The 18,465-nt window shown below is 35.0% G+C and overlaps 1 protein-coding gene across 2 annotated transcripts in view; it reads right to left on the bottom strand.

Annotated features, from left to right (window-relative positions):
• Nucleotides 1–18,465, bottom strand: part of DIAPH3 (diaphanous related formin 3) — a 255,482-nt gene that overhangs the window by 81,458 nt on the left and 155,559 nt on the right. For both annotated transcript variants that reach the window (XM_087756729.1, XM_087756731.1), the window contains 3 exons: nt 16,006–16,130; nt 6,432–6,596; nt 512–647 (listed from right to left, as the gene is read on the bottom strand). In XM_087756729.1, coding sequence (XP_087612855.1) covers nt 512–647; nt 6,432–6,596; nt 16,006–16,130 — 426 coding nt within the window. The remainder of the gene's footprint in view (nt 1–511; nt 648–6,431; nt 6,597–16,005; nt 16,131–18,465) is intronic.

The following is an 18,465-nucleotide window of genomic DNA, read 5'->3' as shown; positions in this document are numbered from 1 at the left end:
ACAAAAGACAACACAGCATAAATGAGTAACTTTAAAAATGCATGGCTGAGGTTTCTTTTAAGGTGTTCCAATAGGGACCTATTGAAATCACAATTAACATACTCAAAGAAAAATCCAGAGTACTTCAGGAAGAGCTTATTCTCATAAAAGAACAAAAATGAACCTTAGTTAAAAGAAAGAAAATGGCTTTGTGATTTGGAAAATGTCTGTTCTCTGGTAACATAAGGGGTTCTGAGAATAACTGAACTTGTACTTAGTCACACAAGGTTCAATATATTCTAATGGAAAAATACAAGGCAGCATTACGAGTTCTAAAATATCTTGAGGAAAACAGGTAATTAGAGAAACTCATTAAAAAACCCAAAATTTAAGAACCTCCTTACTGTAAACTTTAACAGGTGAAAATCATTCATTTATTCTGTCTTTTCTCTTAGCACATTCAGATAGTGAAAAACCAGCAGCTTTATTTCCAGTAAAACACTAGATAAAATGCGTTTTCTCTGTTACTTACCTGTTTTCATTTCTAACAAGCGCTTTTTCTTTTGTTGCCTCTCTTGTTTTTCTTTTTCTGCTTTCTCCTTAGCTATTTTAGCACGCCTCTGTTTTTCTTCTGCTTCCCTTCTTCTAATATTCTCCTTTACTGCTTGCTATGAAAAAAAGTAATACAGAGTTCCATTAAAACTGAAGTCTTAGCAAAAACAAAGCTGAACCTTAAAAACAAAGAAAAAGCTTTAAAATCACATCTCCTAACTAACCTTAATTTATCAAGCCAAATAAATATTTTACATTCCATATTTAGTACATTTCATTCAGAAGAGTAAGCAAATTCAGACTAAATACACTAAAAGCATACTAACTGGCCACAAATACACACATTAATATAGAAAGAACTCAAACAACCTGGTTTTACAAAACTGTAAGTATGTTACTATTTGTATTTCTAGAATAGTTTCAACATTTATTCTTTCTCATGCTGCCACTATACCAAGCAAAACAAGGCGGCTTGGGTGACTTAGCTATGCATTTTTCTTATTCTTATCCATATATGCATTAATTCACTGGGTTTATAAGTTCTTGTCTTCTGGTTAATACCTGTACAATACTGTTTATTTTGAATTATAATTAAGTACTCCAAAGCTTCCAATGAAGCCAAAACAGAACCAAGAGTTTCAAACTTTTTAAATCATTATTTTGCATATTCAGACATTAAGCAAAAAAACTGTGTCACATTCAATAATTTTTTAGCAAAGCTATTTTAGGATTACCTTTTCATTATTTTAGGGTTAGCTATGTACACTGGTAAATTCTCAGTGCTCTACTGTGGCTTGCATTAAATGTAAAGTTCACTTATTCTTCATTGCAGAAAGTTTCTCTTTTCAATATGCAGTTACACACAAAATCTCACCTTTCATAATAGATCAGTGTCCCCTCCTACAAAATGGCTAACATCTTCATAAGGTCTGAGGAAGAGGCTGTACGTTTACAAGGATAATTAATGTCTCATATTGTTTTTAGCAGGAAAATGTTGAGCCTGCACTCAATAAAAAATGTAAGAATGGACTGAAGAGTACTATAAAGCACAGATGAATGTGGATTACAGCAATATTTGCACAGGCACTGTTTGTAGCATCACTGCAATAGATAGTGACCAAAGGAAGGAAAAAAAAATTCATCACATAAATCTTGTGAGGAAATACCTGTCTTTGATAACTGAAGAAGAATAACCTTTCAGTCATGAAAAACAACAATGAAGTTCACTTTTTAAACAAAGCAAACCTGTACTTCCACAGTGTCTTCTCCAGAGTCACCTCTGTCAATTTTCTAAATTTTCTAAATTTTCTAAAAATGCTAAAATTCTGGATTGAATTAATTTTAACAAATTATTTGCTGATTTTCAGACTGGGTATTCTGTAAAAGAAACTGTTGGGTAAAACTCAAATGGGACTCAAGCACAAGAACAATTTTGGCAGAAATGACACACTTTCCTGACAGGGTGACCAAGGAAATTTCTATTTTGCATCTACTTTTTCCCCCAAAATAATACCAGTAGGACTCAGCTTCAGACTGCAGTCATCCAAATGTAGGTGTCTATTCCTTTCTAATCACACTGATCAACTGCACTCGATTTAGTAGCTCACACCTTCATATCCAGTGTAAATTGGATGCTTTGGAGTATCACACCTTGCCTCCAGCCTTTCTCTAGCAGGACACTGGTCTTACTTAAGTTCCGTGTCATAACTTAAAATTTCAGGCTGATGATGTCTTGGATACCATTTAAGACACCTCTCCAGAATACTAGGCACTTCTGTTGTTAGGTCTGCTTTGAGACATCAGGTAGATAAGTCTCCAAATTCCACTAACTATACTGAGTATGCATCTCTTGAGATTAGACACTCGAGGTTACATACAGATGCCAATGTTTAGAGGTCTATGCCCTAGAGTCAAATCCTATCCTACATGTTCTGTGTGTTTTCAACACAAAACATAGGTGTCTAAAGTTCTGCAAAATGTTTACACCAAGAATTGTCACAAACTTGACTGAGAAGAACACATATTTGTCTCTCACACTGTTTGCATTTCGAAGATTAAAAGTCTTAACACTTCCTTGCTCAAAAGGCCTAAAAAGTTAGACACGGTCTGACCACATCTGCTATATACGAGCAGCATTACATTCAGCATACGGCACAGTATGCAAAGTTAACTTTCAGAAGAATTACCTAAGTATACACCTTTTGCAGACCACGCCAAGACCTAGAATTTCTGAGACGGAGGCATTCTTGGGTTCTCTCTTGTGCTTTCCAGGATTGTTTCTGATTTTTATTCAAGTATTTGCATGATATAGAAGAAAAATACTCTAGAGCCTAGGGAACTAACTCTTACTTGGTTGCTCGTGTTCTGGTTCTTTAAGTCATGTTTCTGCTGCAGAGCAACCTAGTGTCGATAGAAGCAAGGGGTTTCTATAGCCCTGTGATTAGCATACTGTCTTGGACATAGGAGTTGTCGATGCAAGGCCTCTTCCCTGCAACTGCAGGAAAATTCTAACAATCAGACAAACACAAAACGAGGAAATGCTACAACTGCTTCATCTTATTTCAGAAAGCTATCCTTCCAAGGAAAGGAATGAGACTGTTAGCAGTACCTCTGATGCTGTGAAAGCACAGAAGGAGGTTAACAGAGATGTCTGATACCTAAGATGTTCCACTGACTGTACCAGGAATTTAGCTTTCGGAGTTAAAGCACCGAAGGTAGGATGCTTCCGTCACTTTTTGGATCTTGCCAACTAACTGTGCTCTAGATTTGGTGCTCACACAGTGTGAATAATAGCTGTCACAGCTGCTAAGTAACACTGAAGTGCAGTCCAAAGTTAGCTATGAACCTGAAGTGTATGGCTCCAGATTTAAACATGTTTTTTTAAAACGTTTTAAACATTTTCATTAACTGAGAACAAAAAAGGCATTATAAATAGGTAAGTACTGCATGTAAATTATCGACATTGCTTGACAACAAGGATGACCGAACTTCACTTTCCCACACCTACTGGTTACTTCAGTAGTCTTTTAGTTTTGGAGTTTTTAAGAATCCAACTATTTTTCAGAACTAAATTTAAAAGTCTTTTGACCTAAGTTTTCTAGGATGCCAACCACCTTCAGTTTCTTTCAGTTATCAAGACCAATGCTAAACAATTCTGAAAATCGGACCTCAGGTGTCTCATGCTAGGCATATCAAAAATCTTTTCCACAAAGTCTCAAAACTGAGCAGCTACTCAATATTTTGTTTAGTGTCATTGAATGATAAGTGGTTTCATGCCTTATCTACACATCTTTTTCATATAGCCTTCAAACTGTGCTCTGCAAGACAGAATTATTAATTTTCCTCAAGGTTTCTTCTATCATGCTCATCAATAATATCTAACTGTTTCGGAGCATTAATTAATCTATCTTTCTAACACTGCTGTGAAGCAGGGGTTAGTATCAGTGCTAATTTTACAGACACAGAAAAGAAATATGGGGAAACTAAAGTAAAGCACAACCACTTCTTTCAGTCTCCAATTCAAGATGAACCTGAGCATTTAGAATTCTTATTCTACAGCATTTAAATGGGAGCTGTGGTTTAAACATCTGAAATTGAAGTAATACAACTATTTCATAATATTTAGTAATTTTGAAATCAGACTCCTGAGTTTCAAATTAGGCATTGATCAAGTTAGAAAAACATAATCAATGCCCATGTTGAAAAATATGGCATATGTAACTTGCCAAGCAAAATTATTCTGATTGAAGAATGTGCCTTCTAGGTTTTTTGCTGTTAAACACTGCAGTAGCAGAAGCTTGGTAATCTTTACATGTTGCAATATGTTTGCATTTTAAGTCCTTTCCTCAAAATAGACGGACATAGGAATTTCAACCCTGTCTCAATATCTACAAAAGAAGTATTTTCCCCTATCTACACCTTCAGACATGTCTGAAATCATTAAAAAAACCAACCGACCAAGCGAAAACCAAACAAGACTGGGAAACATGCAAGCAACTTATATAAGTGTGTTGTAATGATAAGCATCAGGCTGCAATGAGGAGTAGGTGGTAAAATAAAAAAGACTAATTGAATCTTTCTACAGATCAATAGGCATGAGTTGGATCACTGCTCCAGACTTTGTCACAAAGCTCATGCTCAGATAAGATTCCTGCAGGAGTGTAGCCAGTAAGTTAAGCTATGTAATCATAGGTAGCCAGACATGACATGAGTCACCTTTTCCAAGTTACCCAAATTAATAAATTCATACACAATTGGGGACCTGCCTTTTTGTTCTTCCATTTCATCATTGAGAAAGAGTTGCTTAGCAGCCAAGTGTTCAGAATCCAAGAGAAAAAAACTGTTTTTGCAAAGAAAGCTTAAAAAAACCTCAACCTAAACCAACCACAACCTCCACACAAAAGCAAAAACCTCTCCCTGCCCCACTAACTTCACCGAATCTGAACATAGGTATAAATCACCAAGACAGCAATCCCCACTAATCCTAAATAAGAGCTCTATAAAAGTATTTTGAACTTATATAGCCATGAGCTTTCCTGAAGTTGTTTGACTGTTTTGAGGGATACACCAGTCTTGAGTATGTATTCTGAAGTATATCATCAAGTTAATCATCCTTCTTCTAGAAAAGCTACATTGACAATGGTAAAAGAACCTGCAATATTTTGAAGAACATCTGATTATCCTGAAATTTGCCAAGAAGACTGTTCATAGTCATCTATAATCAACTCCAAACATATAAAGAAATACCGTGTTGAGAAATTTCTACCTCACTTTTCAGAAAGGTTTTTTGTTAAAACTCTTTAAATCACATTTTGGTAGAATTAAAAAAACAAAAAAAACAAAAAAAAACAAAAAAACACACAAAAAAAGAAGAAGTCCTATTATTAAAATTTGTAAGCATAAGGAAAATGCATTTGTACTAAAAAACTAAAATTAGATTTCCAAAACAGCTCAAGCTTTTCTGATGAGCTAGTATGTGCAAATGTTTGTATACATAATGGAGATGCTTCCCTGTGATACAAGGACAGAGCTAGCCTCCACATCTATGGCTATTTTAGATGACTCTAAGGCAAAGTTCCGCTAACTAACAAGTGAGTTTGAATTATGTTTATAACTATGTTCTGAGCTCTATACAAAAGCAGCTACCCAACAATAACCTGGATCAGCCTAATGTCTGTTTCTCAAATATAATTCAAAATTTTAAAATAATAATAAAATAGCCACTCCCCCCAAAGATCATCCTTTTTAAAGGGAAAAGAAGAAAGTAAGCATTTAAAATGCATAAATCCTAAAATCCTAGACAATCTATTATCACAAAAATTAAAGGTCCTTAGAAATAGACAAAGTTTGAGGAAAATATGCTATTTTTTTTAAGCGAGGATAAGGAGCTCTGAGTTTCCATAGCAGGGAACCTGCTTACAGATGCAAACCTTGACATTGATCAAGTGCTGCAGGCAAATGAAAAATTAAAGGAAATAAAATCTTGTGTCTGGATTCTGCATGAGAAGAGTGTGCATTATAAATATAGAATAATTGTTAGAATATTTATTTTTAAATAAATAACAAGCATCCTTTAAACAGAAAATGCAGTTGTATGTAAAAAAGGTAGAGTTTCAGATTTTTCCCCTTCAGGTTATACATGCATATAGGAGGCTCAGTTTAAATTACATTCATTGTTATTAGAAATTTTCAATTCTTTCAGACTGGAATAATCTACAAAAAATAATTCAAAACTCCATTATCCTAAGGATATCCTAAGAATTTAGGATGTGCAAAGTAAAATTTCTGATATGAGTATCAGATACCATTTGAGGAGGAAGAAAATTATTTTTAGTTTGTTCAGTAACTGATTACAAAAATAATTTCTAAGAAACATTAGGCATAAAATAAACAGATTGTACCATGAACATTGTCCTGAAGTTGTTTAAGTCCGTTAAAAACTCCTCCACTGAAACTTTCTTCAGATCAATGGCATAATATCCCATCACGTTCTGATAGAGTTTTTCCATGTTCTCATGCATCCGTGACAGTTTCTGAAAATCTTCTCTGGCATGAACTAGAAAGCTGTACACTGCTGTTAAGGCTGCAAGAATACTCAGTAAATCCAGTCAAACCCACAGTTTTTACTTAACATTGGTCTGTAGTTCATACACATTTTTCATTTGCATCAAATGAAGTATCAAAATAATTCCTCCCATGTCATATATGCTTCCGAGTATTTACTGTGTATATCAGGCCTACGAATAAATCAGGGTGCTTTCATCAAATTTTCTCAGCCACTTTAAATATAAAGATTATTCCATTAGCATGCAATTTTATATGAAATGAAATGTATGGGACTAACCTAACTTCAAGCGCCTATGTAGTTTATTTAGTGTCACTGTCTCCTTATTGAAGCTAAAGGTTTAGGTATATAAATTACAATTATATGGAATTTAGGTACAGATATCAATAACTAACCTGAATATTTTTAATATATCAAGAACTAGTATAGTTTCTACTAAAATTAGAGTAAAAATAGAAATATTAATAAACAGCGGTATTAAAAGTAAAAGCCATGAAAAATTAAAAACTTCATCTTAACCACTTTTTTTTAAATGCTGTTGTAGCAACAGCAATGCATTCATTTCTATTCCTGATGGCTGCATCAGGTATTTATGCTTTTTTTAAGGCTATTTGCAATGTCAGTACAACTTAATTAAATTAGAGGTGAAAACAACAGAACTACTTCTACAAGAGAGAGACAATTTATAAACAGCACCAAAATACTGTATAACATAAATGAAATAACAAACCTATCTTTATTCAAGAATTTTAATAATATAGTTTGTCAAAGAAGCTGAAAGAAGAAATACTGTGTGTAGCCATTTCCTTATGTAGGACAGCTTCATAAAATGTTTACTTTAATGGAATGGTTGCTACACAAATATTTATGTTCCATTATTTTCCTGCTGCAGGGAAGACTACAAAAAGATAAGAAATGACAATTTTACCTTTACTCCCAATTGCCCACCCTAACTATTGCAAAAGAGAATTTACTGTCTTTGTGTACTTCGTACTACAGATACATACGCTATGGTCACTTTATTTTATGAAACACAGGATTTTTAATCAAGTGCATAAAAATGTAGACAAATAGAATTTTTGTCTACCATGCTGTTTTAAATACACAGTAACAATTTACTGCTGAGTGAGTGCTTTTGCCCTTCAGGGTTTTTGTGATGCACTCTTCTTCTAGTTTCCTTTAGAGGCTGAATCCCATTTGAATTTCACTATTAAATGTCCTTCTGGTTTGTTAACGTTGCTTTTAAAATACCAAGTAAGCAGTTAATGGTTTTCTTTTTGTGATTTAGAACCCATGCCAGAAAGTCATATAATAATGTTCTCAGACACATGTAGGAAAGAATAAATAATGCACTTTCACAACATCCAAATTAGTCACTATGATGGCTAGTAGCTGGGTCTGTAAGGGCAGAACAGCCTCCACTAAGAAAGTCTTGTAGAAAAGGACTAACAAAGTCTAGATTTCCATGATTTTAAAACGTACATCTTCTATCACCCCCCAACTACTTGATTTCGGACTTTCTTGTCCTCTGACAAGGCTCCTTAGCCAGCATGAGCTTCCTTCCATGTTTCTATTGACTTCACAAGATGCAGCTCATGAGCAGCTTCAGACTGCCTGTGCTGGCTAGCGACAGCTCAAAGAGCCCTGATGTTGCTGGCCCACTTTTTCTTCCGTATCAATTTGAATTTCTTTCCTCTGCTTGGCTCCCAAGACACACAAAGCTTACAGGAAGCTGCCTTCAGAGTTGAGTTTCTTTAAAATTTTTAAGGATGTTAAAAAGCTATGAGTGGGACAGTGAGGAGAGCTGATGAGAGGCTAGTATGTAACAGCTGACCAAATATTAAATAAAAAAAGGAGTATGAGAAACAAGATATGACAAAACACAAGTTAGGACCATCAAAAGAAATGTCAGCAGTTCAAAAAAACCCAAACAAACCAAAACAACAAACTGTAATAAAGGAAAACAGTAAAATTAATGCTGAGTGAAACTAGAAACAAGCATTTCTACATCCTGTTTATTTTTGATCCTACAATTTAGGACACTTGTTATTTGTGATTCTTAGATTGTTAACAGAACTTAGGGAAAACTACACTAATTGCAAAAAATGTAATTATGAGGCTGTTGATTTCCACAGAGTGGAAGGGTAAAGGAAAATTAGATACATTTTTTTGTTGTCACTGTGTATAAATGCCATACATCAAACATTCCAGTAACTTCCTTCAGTTTTCTAGGAAGGAAAAAACCTGAGAAAAAAAAAAGTTAAAATTACTACAAAAATGTTACTTCGTCTTGTAAATGAATGATATGCCAGAGTATATCCTGAAAGGGAAACTTGGGCGGGGGGGAAAGGTGAGAGAGACAAAATTTCTGTGATATTCTGCAAGACACAGATAAAGCTACAGCTATGTTAACAGAGTCCATACAGGCTGCTTAGTTTATACTGTTAAAACTGACTCCCCTTGAAAATGTCATGTACAATTTTAAACACAAAATACAGCACTCTGGAAAGATGGCTTACTGTCCAGTATTTCAATGCTAGACATGATGATTCCTGAGATTCTTATCTTCCGTCTGGTGCATTATGGGAAACCTTAAGCTCTTGGCGTTCTACTGAGACCACGCTTCAATTTTGGTATTTTTAATAAGTCCCCTTTCTTTTTTTCCTTAAATATGGCTTTTGTTAGCCAGCACTAGCTAAACTGGAGACAACAGGGAATACTACTGAGTAAAGCAATCCCAACTGTAATTATTATGAACAGGTTGATATATATGCATTATCAGCTACACAATTCATTGTCTTTGGATGAATGAAGACAGAAGTACAGCAGAGCTGCAACACAGGTGGTAGGAAAAGTTAGCTATTTGTTAACGTTTTCCGAACTGGCTTCACTTGATGGACTGCCTTTTTGGACTCATGGGACTACAGATCATCATTCTGCTCATTAATGGAACAAGAAAGCAACGCAAGGCTGAGACAAGTAATATCTGTGGCAAAATTTCTAACTGCTGTATGTTTGGTCTTGCATATTCATAACGGCTCTTTTCATAGTGAATTGCTTGTCTGAAGTTTATACTGATTTTAATACATTGTGCTACATAAAATAGTAATATAGTGCAGGGTATCAAGCCAAGTAAAAGCAGCTGTTACCCTAGAGCAGATAATGAATGATGTTAAACTGTACCAAACATTTCCTTAAAAGACCACATATTCACAGCTTGTGATTTTTTCACAAGCTAACCTATGTATTAAGTGTAGACAATCCAAAAAAGGAATGTGATTCTGCATAAGAACAAAAGATTAACAGGTACATAGATACTGCATATATTTTAGCAGAATCTTCAAAATGGAACTGAGACTGCCACTACACTAGCCAGCAACAGCCTCCATAAAAACACAGCAAACTTTTCAACGACTAGTGCAAAAAGACTTTGAGGTCACTTCAAACCAGAATTTCAACAAATTTTCTTCTAAGGCCAAAGGGTGTGAATGTTGTAGGGCTCTGTTGAGGATTTCCCATATCAAGTTCTTGGGAAAATAGTCACAATTGTCTGAAAAATACGTGTCATAGAGACTTCCATATATATATATATATATATATATATATATATATATATATATAGCAGGTTCAACAGTAAAATTCTATACCTGAATATAATAGTTCAAGAAACACATAGAAGTGTTTAGATTTTTAAATTAGTACATTCTGAAGAGTATTTGCCAAATAATACCTTTTCCTTAACTCACTCACTCCTACTTATCTCTGTTATAGTACTAAAACAAATTGACATGTATTTGTATCACACAGAGCTGCTGCATCCAGTGTGTATACCCCCTATATTACGAGCAAAATCAGTGCTAGCTATAATACACACCTGAAGTCCAATCAGATATTAAAGACCTGTATAAAGTAATTATATACTTACGTTACATTTACATTGTTTGCCAAAGCCCTATCTCATTACCTGTCCACCCAGTTAACATCTTGACCCCCTCCCAAAAAGCAACATACAATCTTTTTTCACTGAATGTGCTCAGGGCCTGTGTCCTGTTTCAGCTGGGACAGTTAATTTTCTTTCTAGTAGCTGCCATAGTGCTGTGTTTTGGATTTAGGATGAGAATAATGTTGATAACACACTGATGTTTTAGTTGTTGCTAAGTAGTGCTTACACTAGTCAAGGAGTTTTCAGCTTCCCATGCTCTGCCAGGTGCACAAGAAGCTGGGAGGGAGCACAGCCAGGACAGCTGACCCAGACTGGCCAAAGGGCTATTCCATACCATATGACATCATGCTCAGTATATAAGCTGGGGGGAGTTGGCCAGGGGACAGCAATCGCTGCTCGGGGACAGGCTGGGCATCGGTCAGCAGGTGGTGAGCAATTGCATTGTGCATCACTTGTTTTGTATACTCTTATCATCATTATTATTTCCTCTTCCTCTGCTGTCCTGTTAAAACTGTCTTTATCTCAACCCATGGGTTTTACTTTAACAATTCTCTCCCCCATCTCACCGGGGTGGGGAGGATGAGCAAGCAGCTGTTTGGTGCTTAGTTGCTGACTGCGGTTAAACCACAACATTCTGTAATCTTCCAAAGTCCTTAGGATGCTAGGACATCTTACAGACTTCAGTTTATGTTGCACAGAGGGAAGTTCAAACCATGAGACCGATTAAGTAACCGACAGTTTAGAGACAGTATGTAGTCTCTTCCTTGTAGATGAAATGGGTTTCTTCTACCTCACTTCAATCAGGCTCTGACTTGGGTAAGTGCTGTTCCTTCCTTCTCTTTTTGCGAAGTCAACAAATTAACTTAAATGACAAGGAAACAGGAATAGAGAACTGATCAAAAAGGACTCTGTTCCTAGCTGAAAAGCAGCAACCAACTTGTTGTCTCTCAAGTACTAGTTCCATAAGCTTCTGTGAAAATCACCATCAACAATACGTTCAGTGTTGGGCTGAAAGTTGTCAAGAGTTTCTCAGCTGCTTCTTAGAAAATCATGAGATGCAAGCTGGACTGATAAAGAGTATGTTGACTAAATTACTTAATTAAGCTTTTAATATGCAATTTAAATACTCTCCATAAATCCACTAAATTTTTATTTTGAACGTACAAGTGTATTTTGTTCACTCTGCTTTTTATTGAACATTTCATTCAACAGATTTAATACTCTAGATCAATACCAATTCAATATTCTTTGACTTTCCTAATTAAAGCAAACAGAAGAACTGCAATAATAACTATAATTTCTTTTCAGCTAGTATACATAAGACGACTGACAAACTAGCACAATCTAAAATATAGAGAAATATTCATAATTATAGACTTTGTCAATAAAAGAGTGCACCAACTGTGCACATATCTGACTTCCTAAAGAAACAAGAATGCTAATCAGTTCATTAGGGGCCTTTGGGTTGTGATATTTAGCGACAGGATGTAATAGCCTGCTTGTCCATGGAGCATAATTGTACTCAGGATGAAAAATTATTTCCAACAAAGCACCATCCTTCCTTTTTCATATTTCCTGCTGGTTTCTTTTTATGAGCTGCATGCCTTTCAAGACATCAGCATCATTCAGCTTTCCTTGTCATAGGAATAAAAGTAAAGACAAGTCCAGGCTTCATCACGCTGTGCAGGATTATCTAACCTTTACATCAAACCTTTTTTGCTTCGTAATTTATTGAAGTTCCTGTTGTTCTAAAAGTGAGCTTCTTTAATTAGTGTGTTCACAGACATTACTAGAAACTATATGCAACTTTACTGTTTTGAAATTACTGCCTGTCTGCTGGGAGAGGAAGTACGTGACGGCAAACTATTCCTGTTCATAATATTTACTGTTCAAAATATTGAATTTGAATAGTCTAATACAATGAAATATGTAGTATGGCTGGTTTTACCTGTACTGATTTATTCTGAGTAAGACCAAATATTCATTTTGCCTGTTTCTGACAGCAGTCAATACCCAATGATTAGGGAAAACAAGAAGGAAACTTGGTAAGTATAGCATGATAATTCAACTGATGTAGTATTTAGTTTCTAACAGTCTGCACACTAGTCATTTTTCTGAGCTAAAACTACCTCTGGACTACTGTGTTTAATAGCTGCAGACGTACTATCTTCAGCTAGCTACCTAAGCCTTATATGAAATTCATTTACATTTTCAGCCTCTACAACATCCTAAAAGTAAATGCTACAGTTTAATTGTTTGTTGTGTAAGAAAACATTTCCGTTAGTATGTTTTAACCCGCTGGACAGTATTTTATATGAGATGAACCCTGGTTATTTATAAGACACAATGAATGTGTTCCTAACTTTCTTCCTGTATGGCATACAAAATTACAAATACTTTTAATACATTTTCCTAACTTTTTTGATTTTCCACCTTCAGAGTCCTAATTTATTAAAACATCCCTGATGCAGAAAATATTGCATACTGCTGATCATTGTCACCATTCTCTGCCACATCAGTAGCTATACAGTATGTTTTTTGAGATGGGGTGATGGAAGCACTCAAGATATGAGAGTATCATTGATTTAATAGCAACTTATTTATGTTTTCTGCTTGCTCTTAATTACAGTTGTTCTCAGTTGTTCTAATATAATGTTTTTTCCTCCAGATCTATTACTCTATGATCATTGAAGTTCACCTTCTCTTTTGTCAGCATCTGCCAGTATCTCCCTTTTGACATGAGGGGTTTTTTTGGTTTTTTTTTTTAGGTATTAATCCAGAAAAAATAATCATTCCACTTTTGACCTAAGAACTTTCTTTCCTTGGAAGTCTTTGTTAATAAGCCTTGTTGAAAGGTGCATGGAAATTCAGTTACGTATGCTCTACTGACTGTCCTACCTTTATCTGCATGCTGCAATAGATCTGCAAGGGATGGTTTCTCTTTACAAAACCCACGCTGACTCTCGCCCATCATATTATGTCTCCCATATATACATGTTGGTTCTATTTTTATTTAGTGTTCATCAGTTTCCTTGGTAGAGAAGCCAGACTTGCAGATCCTCCTTGTAGCCCTTTAAAAAACTCAGGTTCTTCCTTTCAGTTTTAATTCCTCTGGTGTCTTGGGCTAACTTAGTTCATTTAAGAATCTGTAGTCCAATAGGTTTATATTTGAGTTCATTTTAAAATCTTTTCAAGTCTTTTGTGACCACTGGTTACTCCTGGGGATTTATTGCTATTTATTTTAAAAAAACTTCTACTGACTTCTTCACTTGAGATCATCCTTCTATTCAAAACATTGCACAGTGGGGTCAACTGAAGTTCTCCCTAGAGAAAACTGATGCAAAGAACCAATTTACCTTTATGCCTATGGCTTATCTTCTTGGCACATATTGACAATCTACATCTTCTCTGGCAGGATTACAGCTTTTGAGATGCTTGAAAAAGATGATGTGTAGATCCTCCTTTGCATTTCCTAAGATGATCACTATTCTTTTTAAGCAATCAGTAAACTGCTCTAATGCTCTTCATATATGGGGATGGAATTTCAACCCCTAGAAAAGTTATGGCATTTATTGACAAGGTCCACCTATTTACCCTATCTGACTTTTATTATATTTTAACTTTTCACACTATTTCTCTACAACTGTGACTTATTCTGTCTTAAACACAATTTATAACCTTATATCACTGTATTCCACTCACTTCCTGCCATCAAGTTTCAGAAATGCCCAATACATCAGTAACACAAAGGGAAATGAAGCATCATACATAACCATTTTTTGATTTTAGATGTTTGATATTAGCATAGAAGTACATATTTATTCCTCAACTTACTTTTCCTGTGCTCTCCTTCTTAAGTGAAGCTAATTTTTTCAGGGTATTCTTCACTCATTCTCAACTGAATTTTGCTAATTTCTTTCATATCTGTTTTATAGGTATGGAAGTTTTACAACCACATCTCCAAAGAAAGCTGTATACTAAATTATCTGTTACTTCAAACCCTAATCCTCAGCTTAAAAATGCAAAAGTTATAGGGTATTTTAAGTGCCAGCATCATGACTATTTTGGATTAGATGATCGTTGTAGGTCCCTTCCAACTGAAACAGTCTATTCTGTTCTAATGGATTAAGAAGAGTCTATCCTTTTTCACAGGTTTCATTTCTTCCTATTTCAGTGCTTCCTAGTCCTAACTTCCTAGACTACACATATTTTTCTTAACCAAGCACAGACTTTGCATAGTCCTAGCAATATTTCTGAGAAAGAAATCATGGATATATTTTCCTCTAACTTCCTAGCAATAGTTTATCTCTTGCCTTCAGGACTCCTCTCCTAGTTCTCCTATTGTGCTATTGGCTTCTTCAGGGAAAAAACTTATGTTTTGTACTATAGAGACACCATGCTGGTGGGCTGCAACATATCTTTCAAAACACATTGAGCTGGAAAAAAAAGCCAGCAACAACAACAACAACAAACAGAACAACCTCACTAACAAAATACCCAACCTTACAAAAAATTAGTAGCAACATTGAAAGGTTACAGATAACCCACAGAGTCCAGAGAAGGCCTAAAGCTAAGTTGTTAACACTTTGGTTGCAGTTAGTCTACTGAAGAGGAAACTGGCCCTAATGCAGCAAGAACCAGTATATCCACTTGGCCTCAGGGTCCCTTGCCATCTTTTATTTAATAGTATGAGATTAATCAAGAGGACTGGCTCCTGAGTCCCTCTGCCTTTGTATATAACAAAGTAGTCTTCCAGCTAGGTAATAACCTAACCATACCCGCAGAGGAAATTTCAACCTGTCTCTCTATCTGCTGATATTTCTGCTTCCAGATTAGTCTCAGTGCCAAGCATATATGACCATCATTTGGTAGGGAGGTTTATGTGAAAGAATGTTTTTTTCTGCTTTAATTAAGTATTTTCATGTCACAAGGCTTTCTTAAGAGAGAAACAGGCAGTGAAGTTGGCTGCAGGATTTGGAATAAATAGTGAGAAAAGGAATTTTGGCAAAAATAAGACCAGAAACCAGTTTTCATATGCTATGAATCTCATTTCTGAAATAAGAGAAATTTTTTGGTTCTGTGGTTGCACGTAGAAAAACATTCACAGTAGTAATGCATACACTAGAAAACAAATAAACACAGGGTGACAGACATTTTTTTCTAAGACATTCTCATGTAAAAAATCATTTAACACTAAACTGAAGCGCTACTTTTCACTATGTTAAGAAACTTATACACAGTGTAAAACCTGACAGTAAGCATTTTTCTCCTCATTCTATCCACTACAGATAAATCCTTTAATTGGGCCGTTCGTGTATTTAGTTTTTGAGGGGAAAAAAAGAGTTATATTTTTCAAAAATAAATGCTACAGAATAAACAGAAGTTATGCAAAGAAATTTAAAGTTTAAGGTAATGCAGTTAAATTACTTCTGGTTTTTTTTTTTTTAAAGAATACTCCAAAGGATATTGACATTTTTTCTACAAACTTATCGTGTTTATCTTCAGGAACTGGAAAAGTCTGCAAATCCTTCTCAAGCTGTTGGAGTTGCCTCTCCATATGCTTCAGGCTCTTCTCCAGGTTTTCTGCTGAGACTAAAATACAGAACATTCATTCTGTCAACACCTTAAACAAGAAACATTGTTTGTAAAATACATGAGTTAAAACCTTACCCAGATCAGCATACTACGTTTTTAATTCTGAAATAAAAGCATACTGAACAAATTACAATACAAGATGAGGGGGCCACTCTACAATGTTCCGTTCTCCACACTTACGTGGTTGCCTTATTCTGATTAGATCTATGCTGTTTGAACACCGCATTTTGTTGTATTATTATGACCAAGCTTTTGCACTGCAATTAACAGTCTGTTTTAAATAACCTGAGATATACATATGCCAGTTTGTCTTCTCTGATTACCAAAGGATAAGTTTTGAAGCTACTCCAAGAACCACAAAGCTTTCTTCAATCTCATTCTGTTAAAACAGAAAATACGAACATTTGTATCATGAAGAAAATAAGACCCTCAAAACACAGAGAAAATGGGGCTATTAAACACCTACACATGAAACTTAAGACTTGATTCCCTAGTTTGAAAGCACTATGCCTGGTAAAAAACACAACAGAATTTGTTAGAGCGAAAGTGCTTGCCAAGCTGGAGGGAAGTGCAACCACTTGAGAGGGTGTGGCAGAGCAAAACAGGGACTTAGGAAAAAGAACAGAGTAGGGATGAAACATCACGGATTTACAGAATGAAGCAGAAAAAAATGCAAATTTCCTTTATCAGAAAAAGAGAAATACAACTTTCATCCATTTGAAGCGATGCATGGAAGTTGAACACTTGATCTGTAAATAGTTGATTAAAATATCAAGACCATAAGAGTAATCTGAGGATAACTCCTGTTAACATGTATTCTATCTTGGATTTGTATTATTGGAATCAGTTAAAACTTATTTCCTGATTGTTTATGAAGTAAACAACATTTAAATATGTTCCATAGGAACAATATAGAGAGATAAGAACATACTCTGAATTGTAATCTAATGACTTGATTTTTTTTTCTTTTTATTTTTTTTTCATTATTTATTTCATTCACAATATACTGTACCTATAAAGGTAAAGCCAGTTTGAACTTCATCTAAAAATTCCCTGGAGAAAGTTTGTGGCCCTATGATGTTATTAGGATCTGCAGTGGATCCCGGATTTCATCCACTGAGTAGTTATGTGATGGAAAATATAAGATACACACACTGAACTCATCTTTCTCTCATAAAAGCCTGACAGGGTCCCCAAACAACTAGAGTAAAACGTTGCATAGCAACTACAATCCCATTCATAGCAGAAAGGTTAACACAACTATAAAATGATCAATGGCAACCTGTTAAAATACTAATGTAACCTAAAAAACCCCAACCCAAACAATTTGGAGACAATCAACTTTTCTAAAAAGAACAGGGGAATATAAATATATGTTCATATTATAATTTATAACTCATCATTCGGTTTATAATTACAATTTTTAAAACCCTCTGTTTACTCAAAAACACTGTTTTCCAATTGTATATTAGACTTGGCAGATTTTCACTCAGTGATTGGTAAGCCCAAATCATCACCACGTAGGTCAGTTGGCTTCAGTAGTTAAGAAACTGCCTTGTTGGGAAGCAGAGTTAAAATTAGAAGCCGACAATGTTGACTACAGATGTGCTTCAGTCTTCACAGGTTCCAGAAGCAAACCTGATTTTAATATAAAGTCATACTTCTGCTCTCATAAGAAGCCTGAGGGTAGGCACACACACACACACAGTTTTAAGACACCGATTTACTTAGAAAGCTACTAAGAAATACAGATAATACCTTGTGCATAATATAACTATCAATAGGACACAATATAGTTTGTCTTGCATAAAAAGAGTTCACGGCATAAAATTAAAATTACATACTTACAAAATGTCAGAATGATGAGACGCAACAAGTACAATGGTTTTAAAACAAAACAAACCCAAAAAAACCAATCCACTAAAAAACTCTCTACATTAATTGCAGGTAGCAGCTGAGTTATAGCTACATTCTTTTTCCAAGATAAAAAAAACAAACCACAGTGCCTAGAGCTGATTAACAGGTTCTATACAAGAGATTTTTGAATTCTTGCTTCCAGCAAAGCCAATTTTTTATTTCTATTACCACAGTTCTTTTGACCTTGAACAGTTACATATTTGATCAAGAATCTTTACATTTCTATCTTGTTCTGAAGGTTTTTTTCCTCTGTCATGATCTTAAGTTGTTCCTGAATATAAAAATTCAGCATTCCTTTGATTTCAGCAGTGCACAAGTGTTAGATATATTTTCCTTTAAGACTATATTTCTGGTGACAGCCTCAAGGAGAGGCTAGCTCACAATATGCTGGTATTCATTTGATACTGTTGTCTTT

Source organism: Nipponia nippon, unplaced genomic scaffold (assembly GCF_047370975.1).
Source record: "Nipponia nippon isolate SJK-2023a ecotype South Korea unplaced genomic scaffold, ASM4737097v1 scaffold_2, whole genome shotgun sequence".
NCBI classification, from domain to species: domain Eukaryota; kingdom Metazoa; phylum Chordata; class Aves; order Pelecaniformes; family Threskiornithidae; genus Nipponia; species Nipponia nippon.
The sequence above is the reverse complement of the archived record's forward strand: the minus strand, read 5'-3'. Positions and strand labels throughout refer to the sequence as shown.